Raw genomic sequence first — 24,090 nt, 5'->3', positions numbered from 1 at the left:
TGTAGCGCTATCATCCAAAACAACATGCCTCCAAAACTGAAAGACCCTGGTAGTTTCTCTATACCCTGCGTAATTGGAAAAACCATCATAGAGAAAGCCTTGTGCGATCTAGGAGCTAGTGTTAGTTTGATGCCTCTTTCGACCTGTAAGAAACTCAATCTAGGTGAGCTTAAAGCAACAAGAATGTCTCTTCAACTAGCAGACCGTTCAGTTAAATATCCTGTAGGAATGTTAGAGAATATCCCTGTTCGTGTAGGTCAATTCTACATCCCAACTGACTTCATCATTATGGATATCCAAGAAGATTCTAACATCCCGATCATTTTAGGAAGACCATTTTTAGCGACCGCTGGTGCAATTATAGATGTAAAGCGAGGAAAGCTTACTTTCGAAGTAGGAGAAGAGAAAATAGAATTTATCCTTTCCCAATTCCTAAAAGCACCTTCTATAATTGACACATGCTGTTCTGCTGACATAATCGACGAGTGTGTCAAGGAAATAAAATCCGAACCAAATAAGGAAACCGAAATCCTAAGAATTCCTATGCCGCCAATTTTTGAAGATGACAACTGGCGTGAAGAATATCAAGATAACCACCTGAGTGAATGCTTAGCTTTAACCCCTGATCCTATACCTGGACCTAAGAAACCTGCTATAGAGCTGAAGACACTTCCTACCGATCTTAGATACGAATTTCTAGACGAAGAACTAAACCGACCAGTTATAGTGAACGCCAACTTAGGACGAACCGAGACTGAAAAATTACTTAATGTCCTAAGAAAATACCCTACCGCTTTAGGATACAACATATCAGATCTGAAAGGTATAAGCCCTTCTCTGTGTATGCACCGCATTATGCTCGAAGACGATAGTAAAACCTCTAGGGAACATCAAAGGCGAATAAATCCTATTATGAGCGATGTGGTTAAAAAGGAAATCCAAAAACTGCTAGAAGCTGGAATAATATATCCTATATCCGATAGTAAATGGGTTAGCCCTGTTCACGTCGTACCAAAGAAAGGAGGAGTCACTGTAATCACTAACGCAAAAGGAGAATCTGTAGCACAACGTACCCAAACTGGATGGAGGATGTGCATTGACTATAGGAAGCTAAATAAAGCTACCCGAAAAGACCATTTCCCTTTACCTTTCATAGATCAAATGCTCGAACGCCTAGCTAAACACTCACATTTTTGTTATCTGGATGGATACTCCGGATTTTTCCAAATTCCTATCCACCCTGACGACCAAGAGAAGACCACATTCACCTGTCCTTATGGTACATTCGCTTATAGACGAATGCCTTTTGGACTCTGCAATGCACCCGCGACCTTCCAAAGATGCATGATGGCAATATTTGCCGACTTCCTAGATGGAATAATGGAGGTCTTTATGGACGACTTCTCTGTCTGTGGAGGAAGTTTTGAAACATGTTTAGAAAACTTTGAAATGGTGCTTAAACGATGCGTAAGCGTAAACCTAGTCCTTAATTGGGAAAAATGCCATTTCATGGTTCGACAAGGAATTGTATTTGGACACATCGTATCCGATAGAGGAATCGAAGTTGATAAAGCAAAAATCGAAATTATCGAAAACCTTCAACCTCCCAAAACCGTTAGAGAAATAAGAAGTTTTCTGGGACATGCTGGTTTTTACCGACGCTTCATTAAGGATTTCTCTAAAATAACCAAACCCTTAACTGAACTACTCATGAAAGACGCCGAATTTATTTTCACCGATAAATGCACTGAAGCATTTCAAACGCTTAAACAAGCATTGATCTCTGCGCCAATTATGCAACCTCCCGACTGGAATGAGCCTTTCGAAATAATGTGTGACGCAAGTGATTATGCTGTAGGATCCGTTCTAGGACAAAGAAAGGATAAGAAACTACATGTCATATATTATGCGAGTAGAACCCTAGACGAAGCTCAGATGAATTATGCCACGACAGAAAAAGAATTATTAGCTGTCGTATTCGCATTAGACAAATTCCGTTCTTACCTGGTAGGAGCCAAAATAATCATCTACACTGACCACGCCGCCATTAGGTACCTCCTAACCAAAAAGGACGCTAAACCAAGGCTTTTGAGATGGATCTTGTTACTACAAGAATTCGACCTGGAAATTAAAGATAAGAAAGGCACTGAAAATGTCGTAGCAGATCACCTCTCTCGATTGGAAAATCTGAAACCCGAACAAGTACCAATTGATGATGATTTCCCTTATGAAAGACTCATCGCCCAATTAGAAGCAAATGAATTCGAACCATACCGTCCAAACTCTGAAACCGAGAAATTAGCTGAAATAGGTTTAGCCCGATCTAACACACCTTGGTATGCAGATTTCGTAAATTACCTAGCTGCTGGTGTGCTTCCTCCTGATCTAAGCTACCAACAGAAGAAGAAATTCTTCCATGACCTAAAACATTACTATTGGGACGACCCACTCCTTTTCAAAAGAGGCCCCGATGGAATCTTTAGACGTTGTGTACCAGAGGAAGAAATAAGAAGCATAATAACACATTGTCATTTTGCACCGTGTGGAGGACACCATAGCACATCTAGAACCTGCGCCAAAATCCTTCAATCTGGACTTTTCTGGCCCAACCTGTGGAAAGACGTCCATTTTGCTGTACTAAGCTGTGATAGATGCCAACGAACTGGAAACATTTCAAGACGCGATGAAATGCCTCAAAAAGGCATTCTTGAAGTAGAAATATTTGACGTCTGGGGAATAGACTTCATGGGACCGTTTCCGTCATCGTTTGGAAATCAATATATACTCGTAGCCGTCGATTACGTTTCAAAATGGATAGAAGCTATTGCTTCTCCTACAAACGATACACGAGTAGTTATTAAACTTTTCAAAAACGTCATCTTTCCTAGGTTCGGTGTGCCAAGATTGGTAATTAGCGATGGTGGTTCCCATTTCATTTCAAGAATACTTGAGAAACTCCTTCGAAAATATGGAGTAAATCATCGAATAGCCACACCATACCATCCACAAACAAGCGGTCAAGTAGAAGTGTCTAACCGCGAAATAAAACAAATATTGGAGAAAACTGTTGCTATATCTAGGAAAGATTGGTCAACCAAGCTAAATGAAGCTTTATGGGCTTATAGAACAGCTTTTAAAACTCCAATAGGAACTACCCCATTCAAACTCGTTTATGGAAAATCATGCCACCTACCAGTAGAGTTAGAACATAAAGCCTATTGGGCCATTAAGAACTTAAACCTAAACTACACTGCCGCTGGTGAGAAACGACTTCTAGACATAAACGAATTAGAAGAACTTAGACAAGACGCTTACGAAAACGCCAAAATCTATAAAGAGCGAACGAAAAGATGGCACGACAAGCGTATATCTAGGAAAAATTTTAGCATAGGCGATAAAGTGCTCTTATTTAATTCTAGACTAAAATTATTTCCTGGTAAGTTACGATCTAGATGGTCTGGCCCTTTCGAAATAACTAACATATTTCCGAGTGGAGCGATAGAAATCAAAGGAGAAACCGTCAAACCTTTTGTCGTAAATGGGCAACGTCTTAAGTATTACCATCATCTCGAATACGATGAAAACATCGAAGTTTTTAAACTTGACGAACTGCCCGCTCTTTCGAAAAAATAGTTTTCTATTTTTAAAATCGTCGAGCTTACGACATTAAACAAAGCGCTTGGTGGGAGACAACCCACATTTATTTATTCTTTTTATTATTTTTTATTTTAATTTTTTTTTATTTTACTCTATTTTATTTTTAAAATTTTTAATTTTTAATTCCCATTTAACTATTCTATTTTTAATTATTCTAGATTTTAATTTTCTTACTATTTTTCATACATCTTATAATAACTATTATAATTATAGCCGCTTTCTTCATTCGAGAAAATACTTCCTTTTTATAATTATAATTATTATTATAACTTGTTTTATTTAATTTTATTATTTTTTAAAAATTAACACTAGCCTAGTTCTAACTTAATCTCAATATTTTCAACTTCTAGGTTTTTCATTTAATTACTAACTACGATGCAAGAAGCTGACAATATGGAAGTTGTGTTCCGTGGTAGAGGACAAGAAGCAAGATTTAACAAGCTGGCTGAAAGACACATGGAATTGACTTGCTATCCTCACCAACCAACTACGGTGAAGCTTGGTATCGAAGAAAGCATCCTACACCTGCTTAACCAAATCGGTTGGACTGGTTCTCACTTGTTCCGCAAGTTTAGCACTTATCGGAAGCTCACTCTGGAATTCTTGAGCTCCCTGACCTATCTTCCAAACTGTGGACAAGGGCTGAAAAAGGGAGTTATTCTCTTTAGACTCTTTGGTATGGAGTTTAATTTCTGCATCCGAGACTTTGCTGAAATGTTAGAACTACCTCATGGACCTGATGCATACGCCCAAGTAGCTGAAGAAAATCTTCCATACTGGGAGTTGGAAAAATACTGGGGCAAGATCACTGGAAACGACAACCCTGAAGAGAATGAATTTCAATCTGAGAACATCCACAATCCTGCTTTCCGCTACTTTCACAAGATCCTTGCTCACTATATTTTTGGCAAACCAGATAATGTCACTGAAGTTACTAGAGAAGAGCTGTTCATCATGTTTTGTACATCTCAGAATCGCCCGGTCAATGCCATCGCATTCATGCTAACAAACTTCGAGCGCATCACGCAAGACGAAGTTTCACCCATTAGGATCGGCGGATTCGTCACTATGATTGCTAATGCCATAGGAATGAGAGTGCCTTTGCTTAGATTGACACCTTTTGGTACCCATACCTCTATGGACATCAATTTCTGCTTTAATCGAGGTATCATCGGTAATCTTGGACCTGATCGTTTTGAATTGCTCATTGATAACAAAGTTTGGTATCAGTTCACCTTACCGAATCCTAGGACAAGTGTGCACAACCCTACCAACTGGCTTTACTATGGTCAGATTCCTGAGAGAGAGCCCTCACCTGAAACTCCTCAAGCTTATGAACATTTTGATGAGGAAATGCCTGAATCTGAATCTGAACCTGAAACACCTCCTGGTTATTATGAACCTCTTCCTGTTGATGAACCCATTCCTGATTATGAACCTCTTCCTATTGATGAACCTGTATCTGAGTATGAGCCTGAAACTCGTTCTGAAGATTCCGTTGATGATCACACTGTTGATATGACTGATGTCGAGGTCGAGCAACAACAACCCGCTACATCTACCGCATCGGTGAATCAAAGAATGCCCAATCTGAACACGCACGAACAAGCAATCAATGCACTACAACAAGATGTACAACATGTGCGCAACGAGCTTCACACTTTGCAAATGCATTTCTTCGATTTCATCGACACCGTCAATGCTCAGTTCGACGAAGTTTTCAAACACATTCAGTCTAATCAAAACAACAATAGACGTGGCTAGATGTTACCGTTTAGATTATTAGATTTTTATTTCTAGTTTTAGTAATTTCTATTCCTAGTTTAGATTTACATTTTTCTGCACTTTTGCTTTCTGCTTCTGTTAACACTCAGTACTGGTTTAATTTTAAATGCAATATTTTATTCACTACTGCTGCTGTGTTATAATATTTTGCTGTCTGATTGCTATATATTCACGAATGCATATCTCTCACTCAGTCTATTTTTTGCTGTTTAAAGTATGAAAAAAATGACACTGTTCTGAACTAGTATCCCATACTTATTGCTACTGTCAGAATTGGTCCACACCTGCACGTGTGGAAACCACTTACCTGAGCTAGGAGACGCACGTCTCCATTCATGTGGGACCAGCAGTCTGCATGCATAGGACAGGAGACGCCCGTCTCCATGCCTGTCCCCCAGCAGACTGGCTGCCTGAGACGCGCGCCTTCCCAAGGCCAGCAGTCTGTGCTGCCTTTTTGACGACGCAGAAGACCACATTTATCCCATTTTTGAATTTTGAATTTGAATTTCAAAATTCATTCTCCTCATTCTTCCCCTATTTATTCCATTTAAACTCCATTAACCTCATTCATCCTCCATCATTCACCTCTTAAACTCCATTCATTTCCCATTATTCTATTCTATTCAAACTTCAAACACCACCATTAATCCATTTTAATTCTCCATTAACCACCCCATTTTCAAACCTCACTATAAAACCACACCACCACCACTCTTCTTCCTCACAACTATCATACCATTCTCTACTCTTCTACACTACATTTTTATTTTTCATTTCCATACTCACCATGCCTCCACGTTCATTAATCCGTAGTGAGCGTCCCGAGCGACCACCTCCCGACCTTTCAAACATTATCTTCCGAGATGACGCTCAACGAACAAAATATGTTGCTTTCTACGAACGTTCGGTTGTTCCCACAAAATTTGTGAACACCGAGTGTCTAGAAACTTTGGGTCTCATTGATGGTGTCACCCGTTTGCTCACTAAATCTAGCCTCCACCATCTTTGTACCGAACCCGTACCTACTTATGAGCCGCTCGTCTTAGAATTTTTGAGTTCATTCAACTACGACACTCCCTCTACTCAACCATTCTCAACCGGTAGCATCCAATTCCGGATGTTCAACCGTGAATATGCTCTAGATCAAGATGTCGTAGCTTCCTATTTGCATTTTAATCATGCTCCAATTGCTCACCGCTCAATCTTTCAAGAACTCAATGGTCGATCCTTGGAGGATCTCGCTTTTGAATTTTGGTTCCATCTCACTGGAGAAAATCCTACCGGTTGGAGAGCTCTTCATGCTTCTCACATTCAAAACCCCGCTATACGTTATTTTCAACGTGTCTTGGGGCATATTATTTTTGCAAGATCCAACAACCACAAGGTAAACCAAAATGAATTATTTTTCCTTTACTGTGCGCTTAACAATATCCGTTTCAATGCCGCACCGTTTATGTTCCAACACATCCAAGGTTTAGTTAACGCCCCCGCTACAAATCCATTCTTGTTTGGAGGCATTATTACTACCTTGGCCTGTGCTTTAGGTCTTGGTGACGAGCTCCTATCACTCTCTCATCTCATGAAGCCTGCTCAGTCACTCGATCTCACTTACTGCCGCGATTCCCACTTGGTTTCACCCCGCCATGATGGCCGATACACTTTGGTCGTCAACAAAGTTCCTATTCCTTATGTCATCCTTCCTTGTCCTGAAAGAATTAACATCCGTTATGTTCAACGTTGGAGGCTTATTGAAGACAACCCTCAAGATGACCAACAAGAACATCCTAATGAACCTATGGATGCAAATGAAGAAGAACTCAACCAAGGGCACGCTGATGTCAACCAACCTCCTCCAAACAACCCTCCGCCTATCACTCTTGAAGCCATGTATGCTGCTATTCAACGCCAAGATCAACTCGTTCAAGCTATGCAGACAAACTAAACTGAAACAATTAGGCTCATCCGAGAGATGCAACAGGAGCACCGTGACTATGCTATTAGGAACGAAAGTCAATACACTGAAATTGCCACATATTTGCATGATCTTGACATTCGTGTTAATGACTCTCCTGATAGACGTCGCCGTGTTCGTACAAGAGGCGCGAGCAGTTCTCGAAATCGCAACAATGAGGAGTAGTTCTTATGCACTGAGGACATTGCATCATCTAAGTCTGGGGGAGTCGTATTATTTATATTTCCTTTAGTTTTATTTTTCCCTTCAGTTATTTCCCTTCCTTGTAATGTTTTTCTAATTCAATAAAGAATATTTATGGAATTTAAGTCTTATATGTATAATTCCGTAGTTATTTCAATTTCTTCCATTTTCTTGAGCCATAACAAAAAAATTTTTTGCTCCTAAACGATAAACGCAAACCCCACAAGTTCGAGAAATACAAAGCTACTCAATCACTCAACGCACCGAAACTGAATTAGTCAATATCCTTATTGTCGCAACACTCTAAAACCCCCGAGTATGCGTAACCGATTTGAATACCCGTTATACCAAAACCATCGACTTTAAGTTTTGAAATAACCCTTAGTAGTTTATTCTAGTAGTCGGCACCGTCTTAGATACAAACTACGCAGAGAGTCGATGAATATAAGTGTATGATCCTCATAATAATTATGTGTTCAGCCATAAAAAGAAATGTGCCTACTAAGTAAGGTGATCCTCACAAGATCATTTAACCTAACGGTCGCAAATCTCATATACAAAGAATTTAAAAACTCACTGTCGATTGGTTCAGAAGTCATCTGGTAATGAACTTGGTAGGAAGGACTATTGTCCGATTCCCCACAATCTACAAGTGAATGCTAAGGAGTATACCACATATTGTGCCAGAACTCCATGAGAAGGATCATAGTCACTAACCGACTACTCTGCTATGTGCGTGTCAAGATAATGGGCTTAATGTGATTGCGCGCGAATGAAAAGGGTGAAACATGATGACAAGTCAAATAGGTCGAGCTATAATGGCATGATTCGGATTGGTATGCATACTGGGAGTTGTTTAGTGTTGTTACTATAGGTTTATTGCTAAGATTCGTTATTTCCGAATAAGAACACTATGTAGCTAAGTATGACTGAACGACGTGGTGGAAGTGTGTTTCATTTATCTTTATCTTCTTATTTTGCTTGAGGACAAGCAAAGGTTCAAGTCTGGGGGAATTTGATAACACGATTTTATATCGTATATTTAGCCTAAAATCCATAGATATTTATAGCATTTTCCGTTTATTATGTCAATTTATTATGATATTACGCGTGTATTTGCTTTGTTTCAGGTTTTACACTTCAATTACGACTATTTGCGAAAAGGAAAGAAAATCGAGCTTAAATGACCAATATTTATGCTTAAAAGACGAAAAGGGGTGCTGAAACGAAAGAGGGGTGCAATTAGGACCCAAAAAGGCCCAAAAGAGCAATCCAGCCCACGAAGGAAGCAACCCAGGCCACGCTAGTAAGCAGAGACGCACGTCTCTGCCACCTCAGCAAAGGGGAGACGCACGTCTCCACCTCCCTAAAGAATCTCCACTTGAGACGCACGTCTCAAGTCAGTCAAGGCCACTCCCTGAAGAATCGGAGACGCACGTCTCCAAGTCCCGGTCTGCAAAAAGTTCCGTTTTTCACGCAAAGCAACTGAAAAGCCTCACCTATAAATAGAGGCAGTCACTTCAGTCCAAACTGTCCGATTTCCTGCCAACGAAGTGCTGCCGAAATTGTACCGCGAACTGCTTTTCCTTATTCTGTTTTCATTTAACCGTCTATTTTCTCACAACGATTTCTACACTGGAAATTGTTGTGAACTTTTCATAGATCTAGCCTTACGTTAGATTTATCGCTTTATTTCCTTGTTTTTATTTTCTGCCATTTAAATTCCGAAGAACGATCCAGCCAACCTGTGGTGGAAGTTCGAGTACTTCAAGATTCAATTCAATTCAGATTTATTTTAATTCAGGTTTTTATTTACCGCCTTATTTATATTATTTATTTGCATGATATATTATATGCCATTTAATATGCTTATTATTATGAACCGAACCGATTTATGCATGTTTAATCGTATTAAGATGTCTGGCTAAATTACTAAAGGTGTCGGTATGTAAAGTAAGTTAACCGTAAGGATCCGAAATAAATTGGCTTAAATTATGTTTTATTAATTATCACTTATTTTTGGTTTATATGTCTAGTTTAATTAGTAAGTCTTAAAACCAATAGAGCGAAAGTTTGAGGGATTAGGACGGTCAAAGGTTAAAATCAATAGAGCGAAAGTTTGAGATCTTTAACTGGATAGTAGACATAGGACATTAGTTTTAAGGATGGCGAAAGCGTATTAAAACTAATTGGAACTTATTTATTTTCAAAAATTGTTTTTACACTCGAGCGGGATGGCGAAAGCGTACGTTAGGGGTATTAGCTTGCTCCGAGTCAACAGAGCGAAAGTTTGAGATTAGGAGATTTAAATAGATAACAACCTCGTAAAATAGGCATTTTATTAATTACATTGTTTCCAAAAAGCTCTTCTAAAATCTAATGGGATGGCGAAAGCGTACATTAGGATTAGGATAGTAGTCTGAATCAACAGAGCGAAAGTTTGAGACGAGGATTTTTAATCAATCGGAATTAGTAAAGATTTTTAATTTAATTATGCAAAAGCCAATGAACCTTCGGATTACCTTTAGTTAAACGAAATACATACTGATACCTGTCTTTTATTATTATTCTTTATTTTCTCACAATCACTTTCCCTTAGGAACAATCGAAATTTTAGTACTCCTAGCTTTACATAGTAACCTTAGATAACGGTAGATCGATTCATAGTCCCTGTGGATTCGATATCTTTTAAAACTACACGACACGACTGTGCACTTGCAGTTATCAGATTTATAGACACGTAAAGTCGCGATCAGCTTTGAGAACGAGAACTGTGTGTTGGCAGATATGGTCACAAATGTTCAAGTGATCTCGTGGATTTGGCAAGAGATTGGATCAAATAACAGAAGGCGTCATACCTTTTACAATTGGCTTCATGCCCCGCTGGATCTTATTAATATGTAATCTCTTTGATGGTGTAATGGTGTAATGGTTTTGAGTACTTCCTGTACTCATATCTAATATAATAAAATAAACTTTGCTTATAAAAAAAAATTATGATTATAATATATATTGGGGGGGGGGAGATATCTACAGAATTCAAAGGACAATTAACTAGTTCAGTCAGCCATTGATGCTTGGGATGCATCTCCACACTGCATTTTATTTCTTACGTATATCATAATAATAAAATCTTTTTCATAGAAGAAAACTAATATAATTCAAGTTAGAGGAAAGAAAAACATCAATATTTAAAACTTCATATAAAAAATCTAACTATATTTAGATGATTATACGACAAAATGACGATTAAATAGAAACAAATTTAAAAATAAAAAAAAATCTGTTATTTAAGAATCAAAACTTCAATAAATAAAACAGAAAATTTCTTTACCCACCTCCCTATGGGGGTCACCCCCAGCGAAAAACCAAAACTGCCCCTGCTTCGAAGATTCATCTCCGAAGTTATTTTTTTTTTTTGAATTTTTTTTAACTTCGGAAATGCATCTCCGAAAACACCAAAAAAGTGGTGTTTTCGGAGATGCATCTCCGAAGTTAAAAAAATTTAAAAACGTGAATATTTTTGGAAGTTCAATTCCGAAAATATTCCTGCATATACAAATTTCCCTGCTTCACTATTTCATCATTTTTCTCCAAAACATCTCAAAACCCTCTCCAAAACCCAATCAATCTCCATCCATTTTTCGCCCTAAAATCAAGTTTCAAACCGTTGATCACGTTAAAGGGAGCATAGAAAGCTACAATTTCAGGTAAACATCACTCATTTCATCCCCTATTTCACTACATTGATTGATAAATTTTATGCTGAAACTGATATGGTTCGGCACCTCGCACACCGCCGATAAAAAAATCACCCATTGTCTACATTGATGAGATGCCACTTTTTATGCACAAATATATCGATAACATCGTTGATGTTGGAGGCGACGACAATTGTGGATATCGGGCCGTTGCGGGTTTGCTCGGTAAAGGGGAAAATAATCACACTTTAGTCCGACGGGAACTTATTGCGGAGTTGACTTCGTATCGTGACATCCATGACCGACTATATGAAAATCAAGAAAAGTTTGCGAAAATTCATGATTCACTTGTTCCATCACTTACCGGTATCGCTCCGGTATCGAAGTGGATGTCATTCCCCGATATGGGTCATCTAATAGCAAGTGCATATGATATTGTATGCGTCGATTTGACGAGGTTTGGACTAAGTGAGACTTTCTTTCGACTTCATAGTCGACCGCCATTGGACTCGTCGGGCCGGATCATATGCATCGGGTATCTACGATCGCGGCACTTCGTCCAAGTGTTTTTGAAACCGGGGTGTCCTATACCGGCTACTTGTTGTCAATGGACCGCACATCATTCAAATGAGGCGGAGACTTGGCCGGATCCTTTCGTTTCAAGAATGGCGGAGTTTGAAGAAATGATGAGCCAAGAGCGCGAGCAAAATAGAGAGCGGTCGAAGAACGTGCCTATTTTGGACTTAGGATCCACCAATTGGTTCGGTGAATTTTAGTTCGTTCCTATTCGTTTTTTGTTTGTAATGACCATTTTTGTATGTATTGTTGTTTATCATGTAAAATCGGACCGATTCAATACATATATAATATAAGTATGTTTTATGTCATCTTTGTCTAATTTATGTTTAATGTCAATTCCATTTGTTCAATTTAAACAACACACTAAGCAATCAACAAAATGTAAAATTTATGTCTGTTTTTGCATAATTCGGAAATGAACTTCCGAAATATACATGTCTGCCTCCAATTTTCGGAAGTTCATTTCCGAAAGGTCCCCTGAGGCAGGATAAGGTTTGTTGGGCCATCAATGCTCCAATAAGTCTATAAATACTACACACTCTTCTTCATCCTCTTCACACCACAAAACACAAATGACACAAACCTACCCCCACCTAGCATTCGTCTACTTTGAAACCGGCTACCCGATGCCGTTCCAATTTCGCTTCTCGCGCGACACGCCGTTTGCGGAGTTGATACCGTCGCTTAACACGCTTTTGCACTATCCCGAGAATCGAAAGGTTGTCAAGCTCGAGTACCGCTCGCCATCGCTTAACGACGAGGGAGGCATTAAGTTCACACCTTTTGAGATCAAGAACGACGAAGATTTAGCGGTTTTGTGGACAACGTTCGACCGATTTTCTTCGAAAGGCCCGATCGAGTTGGACGCGAAACTTCAAAGATCGGCGGACGACGTTATCAAAATGTTGACTCATCCCCACCTACCCGTGTTCAACAATATGTAACTTTAATTTTCAGTAATATTATCATTGTAATCTTCACCCGATTAAATAAAGCGAATCGTTGTTGTTTTTCATTTTTCTTCTGTCCAGACATAAATTCAGAGGTTCATTTCCGAATTCCCTCAAGGGGGGTGCGTTCGGAGATGAACTTCCGAAAACACCACATTTTCTAAAAAGTAACTTTATTTCGGAGATGCATCTCCGAAATCAATATTTTATATTAAAAAAAACACGTTTTCGGAGATACATTTCCGAAAACACATTTTTTTACAAAAAAAGTACCTTTTCGGAAATGAACTTCCGAAACAAGGGGTAGTGTGGTAAATTCACCAGGGGTGGGGAAGAAGGTTAGGAGGTGGGTGAAAAAATTTTCATAAAACATCCATAACTAGCAAAGTACAACCCTAACAAAAAGAGTTTTCTCTATACGTCACTTAAACAAAAATGGGGTGGAGCGATTATTTTTTTGTAATGGTGGCCTTGATGTAAGCATTGCGACAACTACATTAAAATTCACTTTTTCACATTCCATCAAATAGATTTTCTTCAGTTGTGTGCAGTTTTTAATCACACACATCACTCCCTATTTTATGACATATTTACAACTTATCAATATTAGTTGGAGAAGTCCACAACAACATTTTGAGATCTCATAGAGTGCTTTATCATCAACATTTGTATCGGTTAAGTCCAACACCTCTAGTTGGTGAACTACAAAGTTCATTTTAAGTCCTCTCACTTCATTAGTGTTGCTCAAGTTTAGATGTCTAATCTTACAACATCTACTTAGAACTTGACAAATATCCTTTTTAGATATGCCATGGAAATAACTTAAATCGAGAAACTCTAAATTGGGGAAAATAGAAGCAAACAATATGACGATCTCCTCGTTTATAAATGCATTGTCAAGCAAATGTAGAAACTTTAATCGAGGGTTGACATCAAAATCTTTCAAAGTATCATAATTTTTTACACTCTCTTTCCCAATATATATGTCTTTCATTGTGATCTCATTAAGTGAATGACAGTTCTTAATGAGTGCAAATAAAGCTAATTCAGTGAGCTTGGAACTTCTGCTAAGGTTTATAGATACCAAATCAGGAAGAAGCAAAGACAACTGAAAAATATGATGATTATTTAGAAAATCAACCTCTTGAAGACCTAAATGTTGTATCCCGTGACACTTGGATAATAAAGCATAAATTCCTTGGTAACTATAGCCGATACACATTTCAAGAACAAAACTCTTTAAAGGAAAACCTTCTCTTGCAATAGAGTAAAGCAAATCATCAGGGATTTGCGAATACCCGAACTTGAGACAATTCAAACACTTCAAACTCACAAAGGAATCAATGTAATGTGAAGTAACATATTTTGCATCATTTAGGTCAATCCCAGAAATAAATAAAGATTTCAATGTTGGTCTGTCACGGAGAGACAAAACAATATCTGTATCGAAATCATGGGAGCCAAACCAGAGGTCAAGGGAATTAAGGTTGGAGAATCTATGTAAGAAACGCGGGAGAAAACAAAGTTGTGGATTATAAATTGTCATAGAGAATATGAGACGGTTTGTGATGGAGAGGAAGCGTTCTGAGACGAGAGATAGAGATTTAAAGTTGCATTTGTTTTTGTCTATAAGGTTGATGAGGAATGTGAAAACATGCTCCAGCAATCATCAGGTAAGTAAAACTCAGGTTCTGCTTTTGTAGAAGAAAACGATTGTTGTTATCGTTGAAAAGATTTGACACAAGTTCTCTTCTTCTTTCTTATAGCAACTGGTTTTGAGGATTGAATAAGAGTATTATTCTTCTTCATCATAGTGAGGAGGAAGAGTGATTTACGAGAACTTATCTTCTTTCTTTTCATATTGAATTTTTCTGATAGAGAATATGTCACCCTTGATGATGGAGTGGAGGAAAGAATATGGATTCCGTCACTATTTAAATTAAAGAGTAAAGATTAGGTTAAATGTGAGACAAATTAAACAGGATTAAAAATATATATACACCATTAAAAAGCCCACCACTAATTTTTTTATGGAAAATACTAATTGTTAAGAAAACATAAAAACAAGAAAGGTGAGAATAAATCTCAACTATTCATTATCACCACCACCCCATGATTCCTATTAAAAAGGAAATTAAATTAAAAATAAATTAAAAACTTCCCTATAATATAGTGACATGTGGACATTCTTGCATTTCTTCTCCAATTTCCTTCGTACTAAATAGCATTACTCTTTTTTTATCATTCAATAACCTAATAAATATAAAGACCAACTCTCCACCTTTTCGAATCCAAAAAAATAGAAAGCCACATATATTTATGGATATTAAAAAAATAACCAACAGATAAAAAATAGCAAAACAAATATTTGTAATAAATAATAATAATTAAATAAATAAAATACTTACTATTTCTATTTAAAAATACTAACCCAAAACTAAGCAAGCCAAATTAACCTACTTTGCTAAAAAAAAAGTAAATCAAATATTCTTAATTAACTAGCCAAATCTTACTTAATTATTTAAAAATATATATATTTTATATTGATTGTGACTTTTTATATCATCAACAAAATAGTTTACATTTAGTAAAAAATATATTTAAATAAATAAACATAAATAAAATAAAAGAACTTCAAAATCAATAGCAACTAAAAAATAAAAAATAACAAAAATCAATAAAATTAAAATAACATAATATATTACAACATTGAATAATAAAATTAAAAAATTAAATATTATTATCCTATAATTTATTATTTATTTATTATTAATATTATTTATTAATTAAAATTTTGGAGAAAAAATTAGTGAGAGAAGTTATAGGACTATAGAATAGTATAGATAGTATAGATTATTTATTAATTGAGATTTTGTAGAGAAAATTAGTGAGAGAAGTTATTGGATTATAGATTATAGATAGATTATAGATATAGATAGATAGATAGATTAGTGTTATTATTATTATTATTATTATTATTATTATTATTATTATTATTATTATTATTATTATTATTATTATTATTATTATTATTATTATTATTATTCTATGTGTTTTCTAAAATTTCCACTATGCCAACCCCTATATACTATCATATCAATAATATTGTCAACTATTTAATTTAGTTAATTTTGAATATTTATCGTGTTTTGTCGCATTTTGAGTTGTTGAGTCGGGTATTTTAACGGAATAGTCGGTCGAGTTTTAATATATTTAGCATTTTTAGTATTAAAGTATTAATAATGTGAGTATTAATAATTATGAAATATACTGCTAAATTAAATAAATTGATTAAATTAGACATAGCATGATAATAGTAGGTGTGTATTTTATTTATGTGGACTAGTACATATGTGTGCTGTACGAGTGAATTTTTTGCCCAATTCAAATGGTGAAGCAAATAGAAGTGGTGGTATATCACTTAGGTTTTGGGGAAAACAAAAAAAATAAAAATAGAGGCATATAACAGAAGAAGGTTTTGGAGAGATAGCAGAGAAAGGCACGTAAAGCATTGGGTGACTTCAATCGGGAACAAATTTAGAGCAACCTTCGACCCAAGGTAAGGGGTGGAGTTCTTGCTCTATAAACATGGATATGATAAACCGTATGTGGGGTTTGGGTTATAAATTTTATCCCTATATTTGTATAATTTTGGTGTTTGCTGTTATGTGATTTTCTGGAAAGATTTGCATGATGACTCGTTGCCTTGTAAGATGTTGATTAACTGTATTGATTATGAACTTGTGAATGAAATTGTTTCTGAATTAATTCAATCGATGGTGGTATGAATAATGACTTGTCTGAGTTGTTGAATTACTGAATATATGAAGTGATTATGTGAAATAATGGAATTGGGGGACGAAGGGATTATTGAAGAACAAAAGGGGAAGAGGAGAGAAGCTTAGGTGGCGGGGGCCATACCTTAAGGGGCGGGCGCCCCATATGGCAGGGAGGGGCCCACCAAAAGATGAATGAGGGACGGGTGCCACAAGGGGCAAAGGCGGGCGCCTTATATGTATGGGACAGGGGTCTCATGTGAAACCTTTAGTATTTCCTCTTAGGTGCCTGCAACTTAGTATAATCCCAATTATTTATGAAATTACTAATCAAAATATTAATATTAACGGGAATATGAAATTACTGATCAAAATATTGAATAATAACGGGAACATGAAGTTACAGATCAAAATATTGAATATTAACGAAAACATAAAGTTACTGATCAAAATATTGAATATTAACGAAAACATGAACTTACTGATCAAAATATTGTATATTAACGGGAACATGAAGTTATTGACCAAACTATTGAATATTAACGAGAACATAAAGTTATTAATTAAAATATTAAATATTAACGGGAAACAGATATTGAAAGTAAATATGACTGAGATTATTGCATTGGACAATTGACATTATGTTGTGTATTCTTTATGTGGGTCACATTTTGTTCTACTGTTGGTAAAACAGTAATATTTTAAGACAAATAATTGATCTTCTCAATTTTTATTGCATACTAATAAAATAACACTTAATTATTCTTTTATTTAAAAAAATCATTTCTTTGTATTATGTCTTATAAAACAATTGCTTTAAAATTGTTTTATTTGATTTTTATATTCCCCAATATTAGCGTGCCGGAATGGGTATTTGTTCGAGCGCTTATAATTTGCAACTGCAATATATATATATATATATATATATATATATATATATATATATATATATATATATATATATATATATATATATATATATATATATATATATATCTATTTTTTATAAATTTCATTTTTAATTTTATTATGTATCTTATTTTCTCTTAATTCTTTAAATTTCATATTCTCCAATTAAACCAAATTCTCCATCGATCCACCTTTATAGATTTTTTATATTCAAACACAACACTTGTTAATTTTCATATAATTAAAGTATCCATAAATTTGATAAGAATTATTCTCATATCTTAAATTAACCCTCGTTAATTAATTAATAAATACAAATCATCACGCCTATATAATATATAAGCCTCCACCTTTTTATATTAACCTCTTCAAATACACTCTTGTTTTCAAATATAGCACGTGATAGCAAAGAGAAAAACCATTCGGTTACAAATAACAAACCAACCACGAGTTAGTTAGTTAGTTGGTAAATTAGTTAGGAAGTTACTTAGTTAGTTGCAGAATATTCTAGAACACCTTCTAGAATAGTTACACTATATAAAGAGAGCAATGCTCATGGTTACCATAACCTCTCAAACACTCTCAGTATAACTCACTCGAAAAAACACACACACATATAGAGTCTCTCTCACTCACATACACTCATCACACATGGGGAGAAATCCAAAGAAGAATGCAAGCAAACGTTCCATGGAAGAAACCGTTACCAAGAACAATGAAGAGTTTCCTCGTGAGGTGAGTGGAAGAAGCAAGAAAAAGTTGACTGAGGACAAATTCAGAAATGAAGATGTAGGGGAATCTAGGTAACACTTTATCTTTTCATATTTATTTTAGCAAGGAATTTATTTTATATTTTATGTATGATAGTTTCATTTATATTCAATTTCCACAGTAAGATGAATGAGAATCTGGCGAAGAAAAAATCAAGGAAAGATGATGGAATGAAGGGAGGAAGTGAGAAAGAACTGAGAAGCTTTAATTTCCGCAGAAACAAGAATGAGAAACCGGTGAAGAAAATGTCAGAGAAAAATGATGGAATGAATGGAGAAAGTGAGAAAGAATTGAGAAGGAGAGAAAGAAACATGAGGTAATAATATATTCATAATATTATGATTTGGTTTGAATTATCCAAGTGTTATAGAATTTGAAAAAATTTGTTCATGTGTTTGATTTTTCCAGGAAGAAAGAAAGAAGGAACAAGCCCCAGAAATTGTGTTTCGAGAAAAAATTCACAAAAGAGCCTCAGTGCTATAGAAAGAATAAAAAACCGTCTGGTGATCATAAGAGGGAGGAAGGAAGGAAAAGTTCAAATGATGCAATGGACTTTTATGGTTGATGTTGTGAATGGTCTAAATGACTATCAAGTGAAACCATGGCCTCTTGTAGAACATTAGGAGAAAGTGTGGTTCTATTTTAGATAGTTTCTTTACAAATAATCTGTAATCATTTACATGAATGAAATTGTATTCATGCAAATAATCTGTAATCATTTACATGAATGAAATTGTATTCATGCAAATAATCTGTAATCATTTACATGAATGAAATTGTATTCATGCAAATAATCTGTAATCATTTACATGAATGAAATTGTATTCATGCAAATAATCTGTAATCATTTACATGAATGAAATTGTGCATTTCTGTTTCTAATGCGGGAGACGGTTGATCATTGTAGTCCGACGCGGTGGCGGAAGCTTTTAGATTTGATAAAAATACTTGGAAATACACAGATTGATAGAATCTATCAGTAGAAAAACATTTAGGTACTAACTGCAATATAAAACATGGAAGCACAATTCAATAGGATTATATGAAAAACTAAGTGTCATTAAGAGAAAAACTAAAGCACATTTAGGTCTATGACTGAATACGTACTGTTGCTTATATGAAAAACTGCAATGTAAATAGAATACCAAATGACACAATCATCAAGCCTTGTTAGTTTCATTAGAGATAACATGTTACATGAAGAAAAAAAAAGTAGATCAAATTGCACTGTAATAGCAAATAGGAAGTACAACCTAAACCAACAAATGGAACAACAAAATTGATAGATCAACAATAATAGTAATAGTATAACAACATACACTATAACCAAAATATATAATAGTTATGTAAAAGTATCACCTTAGATACAATCTTCTCCTTCTTAGATTTAAGTCATCCTTTTAGCAGTCTTGGCATAATGATTAAGTCTAAGCATAACAATATTAAGCACTTTTGCAATGCAGAAAGAAGTGAGAATGAATAGAGTAATACGACAACATAAAACACAGAGATAGGGTGGGGAGAGGGAGTTAAGCCACGGAGAGACCCAACATTAAGGGGGAGTGATACGCTTGAGTGACGGCCACAACTAAGAACGGAGCAAGCCAGGGGAGAATGCGAACGGGATACACAAACTTATGTATGTTCGCTGGTGCAGGACAAAATGTCAAGTTGTTGCGTTAATATTTTTTCAAACCCCTCTTCTCTCATACTCTATACATATCTTTCCCTGTCTCTGTCTCTCTCTCTATCTCTCCCAAGTTATCTCTATATTTTTTCTTTCTTTTTTTTCTCATTCTCTCACTCTTCCTTTGTCATGCCTTATTTTTCCTCATATTTTCTGCTATTTCTTTTCTAGTTGGAACTAAGAACATGAACTCAATCACTCTTCACTTGAGTGATGCACTAACACCAATTGCTCAAGGCTTTGTTCTTCACTCACACACACTTTGCACAATTATGAATTGAGAGAGAAGAATGGAAATTGAAAGAGGAACAGAAATGTATTGCACTACTTCTAATGATTACAATGTTAGAGTGTACTATATATATATATATATATACATAGGTTACTTGCACACCAAGTAACAAATTATGTTGTAACAGAATTTCCTCCCATTCCTCACACTTTCTTATTTATCAAGTAACATCAAAGGATAATGAATTACATATTTAACATTTCCTACTGATATCATGCATGGGGATAGGGAAGCATTGCATTCAATAATTCACAATGGCAAACGTCACACTCTTGATAAGCAGGACACGACCTGCATAACTCAACAAATTAGTGCTCCAATGTTTGATTCTCCCAATAATCTTATCCACAAGAGTCATGTGGTGATGGATAGACAATTTTTTACAAGTGAGAGGAACCCCCAAATAGCGAAACGGGAGAGGGCCTTCTGTAAATCTAGTCACACCGAGAATCTGTCGCTTCGTTTCAACATCAACTCCAAAGTAAATCTTACATTTCCCAGGATTAGCAATAAGCCTATGGAGCACTAATTTGTTGAGTTATGCAGGTCGGTATTGCAAAGAGGAAGAAGAATTGTCGTTCTAAGAAGGTTAAGTTTATATCTCACAAGAAAGATTACGTCAAAGGTAAACAAACATGAAGTTGGCATTACAAATATGTAAGATCTGTAACACTAAGAGATGTGACGTTATATTTTCATGGCAGGGTATACAATTAACTATATAATATGTGTGGATATATAGAATTAGGTAATTTCTTTTAAAGTGGTTATTCACTAAATTAACTTCCCATAACTTTTTCTATAACAAGGCCTAGACTAATTGTGGAATATGTAAAGGGGCATAAAACCAGCTACAACTACAATTGAGAGCCACCATAACTGATCAAAATTTGGAATTATCCGTCATAACTGAACAAGCGTAAACACTAAAAAAAGGAGTGTATCAACAGGTTCAAAGGGTCACGATTTTTAACGGGCAACATTTCACCAGACCAGAGACCCTTACGGATGCCCATAGAAGGCCGAAACAGCTCCGAGAATAGAGTGTAGCAGATTGAAACAGCAGTGTGAATAGCATGAAGCAGACCATAACAACATTATAGATAGGCCCGCCCGACCGAAAATTGATTATTATCACAAAGAAGCTGCCACAACAAATGAAATTCAAGAAAACCAAGCCTTAAAATTCAAGGAACGATCAAAGATGCCAATTTGCAAATAGAAAGATTGATAATAATCTTCACTTTTCAGTCCTTACAAAATCTCATAGCCATTCTACTAGTGACCATGGCCAAAGCCAGCAATCCACAGGGTGCTATCAGTTATGATGTTACATCACTGCAATGATCAAACACATAATCAAAGGCAAACAAATGTACCAAGACATGCCTACCAACTTGTAATGAAAGAACAACTCGTGTAACTTATCCAATAGACCTTCTTCTAAACAAAACACTCAAACCCTGCAATTCAGAATTCGAAACTCATAACAACAAATGTTAGTTTCATTCATTAGAATTAGTAAGTCAGTGATATCTAAATGGCTTCTGATAACTTGTCACTGTTGAGATATATCTACAGAATTCAAAGGTTAATTAACTAGTTCAGTCAGCCATTGATGCAATAAAATCTTTTTCATAGAAGAAAACTAATATAATTCATGTTAGAGGAAAGAAAAACATCAATATTTAAAACTTCATATAAAAAATCTAACTATATTTAGAGATTATTCGACAAAATGACGATTAAATAGAAACAAATTTAAAAATAAAAAAATCTACTATTTAAGAATCAAAACTTCAATAAATAAAACATCCATAACTAGCAAAGTACAACCCTAACAAAAAGAGTTTTCTCTATACGTCACTTAAACAAAAATGGGGTGGAGCGATTATTTTTTTGTAATGGTGGCCTTGATGCAAGCATTGCGACAACTACATTAACATTCACTTTTTCACATTCCATCAAATAGATTTCCTTCAGTTGTGTGCAGTTTTCAATCACACACATCACTCCCTTTTTTGTGACATATTTACAACTCATCAATATTAGTTGCTGAAGTCCACAACAACTTTTTGAGATCTCATAGAGTGCTTTATCATCAACATTTGTATCGGTTAGGTCCAACACCTCTAGTTGGTGAACTACAAAGTTCATTTTAAGTCCTCTCACTGCATTAGTGTTGGTCAAGTTTAGATGTCTAATCTTACAACATCTACTTAGAACTTGACAAATATCCTTATTAGATATGCCATGGCAATAACTCAAATCGAGAAACTCTAAATTGGGGAAAATAGAAGCAAACAATATGACGATCTCCTCGTTTATAAATGCATTGTCAAGCAAATGTAGAAATTTTAATCGAGGGTTGACATCAAAATCTCTCAAAGTATCATAATTTTTTACACTCTCTTTCCCAATATATATGTCTTCCATTGTGATCTCACTAAGTGTACGACAGTTCTTAATTAGTGCAAATAAAGCTAATTCGGTGAGCTTAGAACTTCTGCTAAGGTTTATAGATACCAAGTCAGGAAGAAGCAAAGACAACTGGAAAACATGATGATTATTTAGAAAATCAACCTCTTGAAGACCTAAATTTTGTATCCCGTGACACTTGGATATTAAAGCATAAATTCCATGGTAACTATAGCCCATACACATTTCAAGAGCAAAACTCTTTAAAGGAAGACCTTCTCTTGCAATAGAGTAAAGCAAATCATCAGGGATTTGCGAATACCCAAACTTGAGACAATTCAAACACTTCAAACTCACGAAGAAATCAATGTAATGTGAAGTAACATATTTTGCATCATTTAGGTCAATCCCAGAAATAGATAAAGATTTCAATGTTGGTCTGTCACGGAGAGACAAAACAATGTCTGTATCGAAATCACGGGAGCCAAACCAGAGGTCAAGGGAATTAAGGTTGGAGAATCTATGTAAGAAACGAGGGAGAAAACAAAGTTGTGGATTATAAATTGTCATAGAGAATATGAGACGGTTGGTGATGGAGAGGAAGTGTTTTGAGACGAGAGATAGAGATTTAAAGATGCGTTTGTTTTTATCTATAGGGTTGATGAGGAATGTGAAAACATGCTCCCAGCAGTCATCGGATAAGTAAAACTCAGGTTCTGCTTTTGTAGAAGAAAACGATTGTTGTTTTCGTTGAAAAGATTTGACACAAGTTCTCTTTTTCTTTCTTATAGCAACTGGTTTTGAGGATTGAATAATAGTATTATTCTTCTTCATCATAGTGAGGAGGAAGAGTGATTTACGAGAACTTATCTTATTTCTTTTCATATTGATTTTTCTGATAGAGAATATGTCACCCTTGATGATGGAGTGGAGGAGAGAATATGGATTCCGTCACTATTTAAATTAAAGAGTAAAGATTAGGTTAAATGTGAGACAAATTAAACAAGACCATTAAAAAGCCCACCACTAATTTTTTTTACTATTCAATAACCAATTTTTTTAAATAATCCTTTAACCCTAACCTAATAAATAAATAAAACCAACTCTCCACCTTTTCGAATCCAAAAAAATAGAAAGCCACATATATTTATTGATATCTAAACAAAATAACCTACACAGATAAAAAATAGCAAAACAAATATTTGTAATAAATAATAATAATTAAATAAATTCAATACTTACTCTTTCTATTAAAAAATATTAACCCAAAACTAAGCAAGCCAAATTAACCTACTTTGCTAAAAAAAAAGTAAATCAAATATTCTTAATTAATACTAATAAATAAATAAGTTTATTGTTTTTTAACAAACCTAATCTACACATTTAGTTAAATAATAGCGAGCTAAAAAT

General features: G+C 35.4%; 3 protein-coding genes across 3 annotated transcripts; 1 reads left to right on the top strand and 2 right to left on the bottom strand.

Moving 5' to 3' along the window:
• Positions 1-13,401: 13,401 nt before the first annotated feature.
• On the bottom strand, positions 13,402-14,373 carry LOC131636405 (uncharacterized). Its single transcript, XM_058907009.1, has one exon. The coding sequence runs from the start codon at positions 14,371-14,373 to the stop codon at positions 13,402-13,404; it is 972 nt and encodes a 323-aa protein (XP_058762992.1).
• A 3,790-nt stretch (positions 14,374-18,163) lies between these two features.
• Positions 18,164-18,848, top strand: LOC131636404 (uncharacterized). Its single transcript, XM_058907008.1, has 3 exons — positions 18,164-18,315; positions 18,405-18,599; positions 18,692-18,848. Exons 1-3 carry the CDS (start codon positions 18,164-18,166, stop codon positions 18,846-18,848), a joined length of 504 nt encoding a protein of 167 aa, XP_058762991.1.
• Positions 18,849-22,125: 3,277 nt separating this feature from the next.
• LOC131636402 (F-box/LRR-repeat protein 3-like) lies at positions 22,126-23,565 on the bottom strand. The gene has a single exon (XM_058907006.1). It carries the CDS (start codon positions 23,563-23,565, stop codon positions 22,126-22,128), a length of 1,440 nt encoding a protein of 479 aa, XP_058762989.1.
• Between the last annotated feature and the right edge of the window lie 525 nt (positions 23,566-24,090).

Source organism: Vicia villosa, unplaced genomic scaffold (genome assembly GCF_029867415.1).
Source record: "Vicia villosa cultivar HV-30 ecotype Madison, WI unplaced genomic scaffold, Vvil1.0 ctg.001714F_1_1, whole genome shotgun sequence".
NCBI lineage: Eukaryota > Viridiplantae > Streptophyta > Magnoliopsida > Fabales > Fabaceae > Vicia > Vicia villosa.
This window is presented reverse-complemented; position numbering and strand designations above follow the sequence as displayed.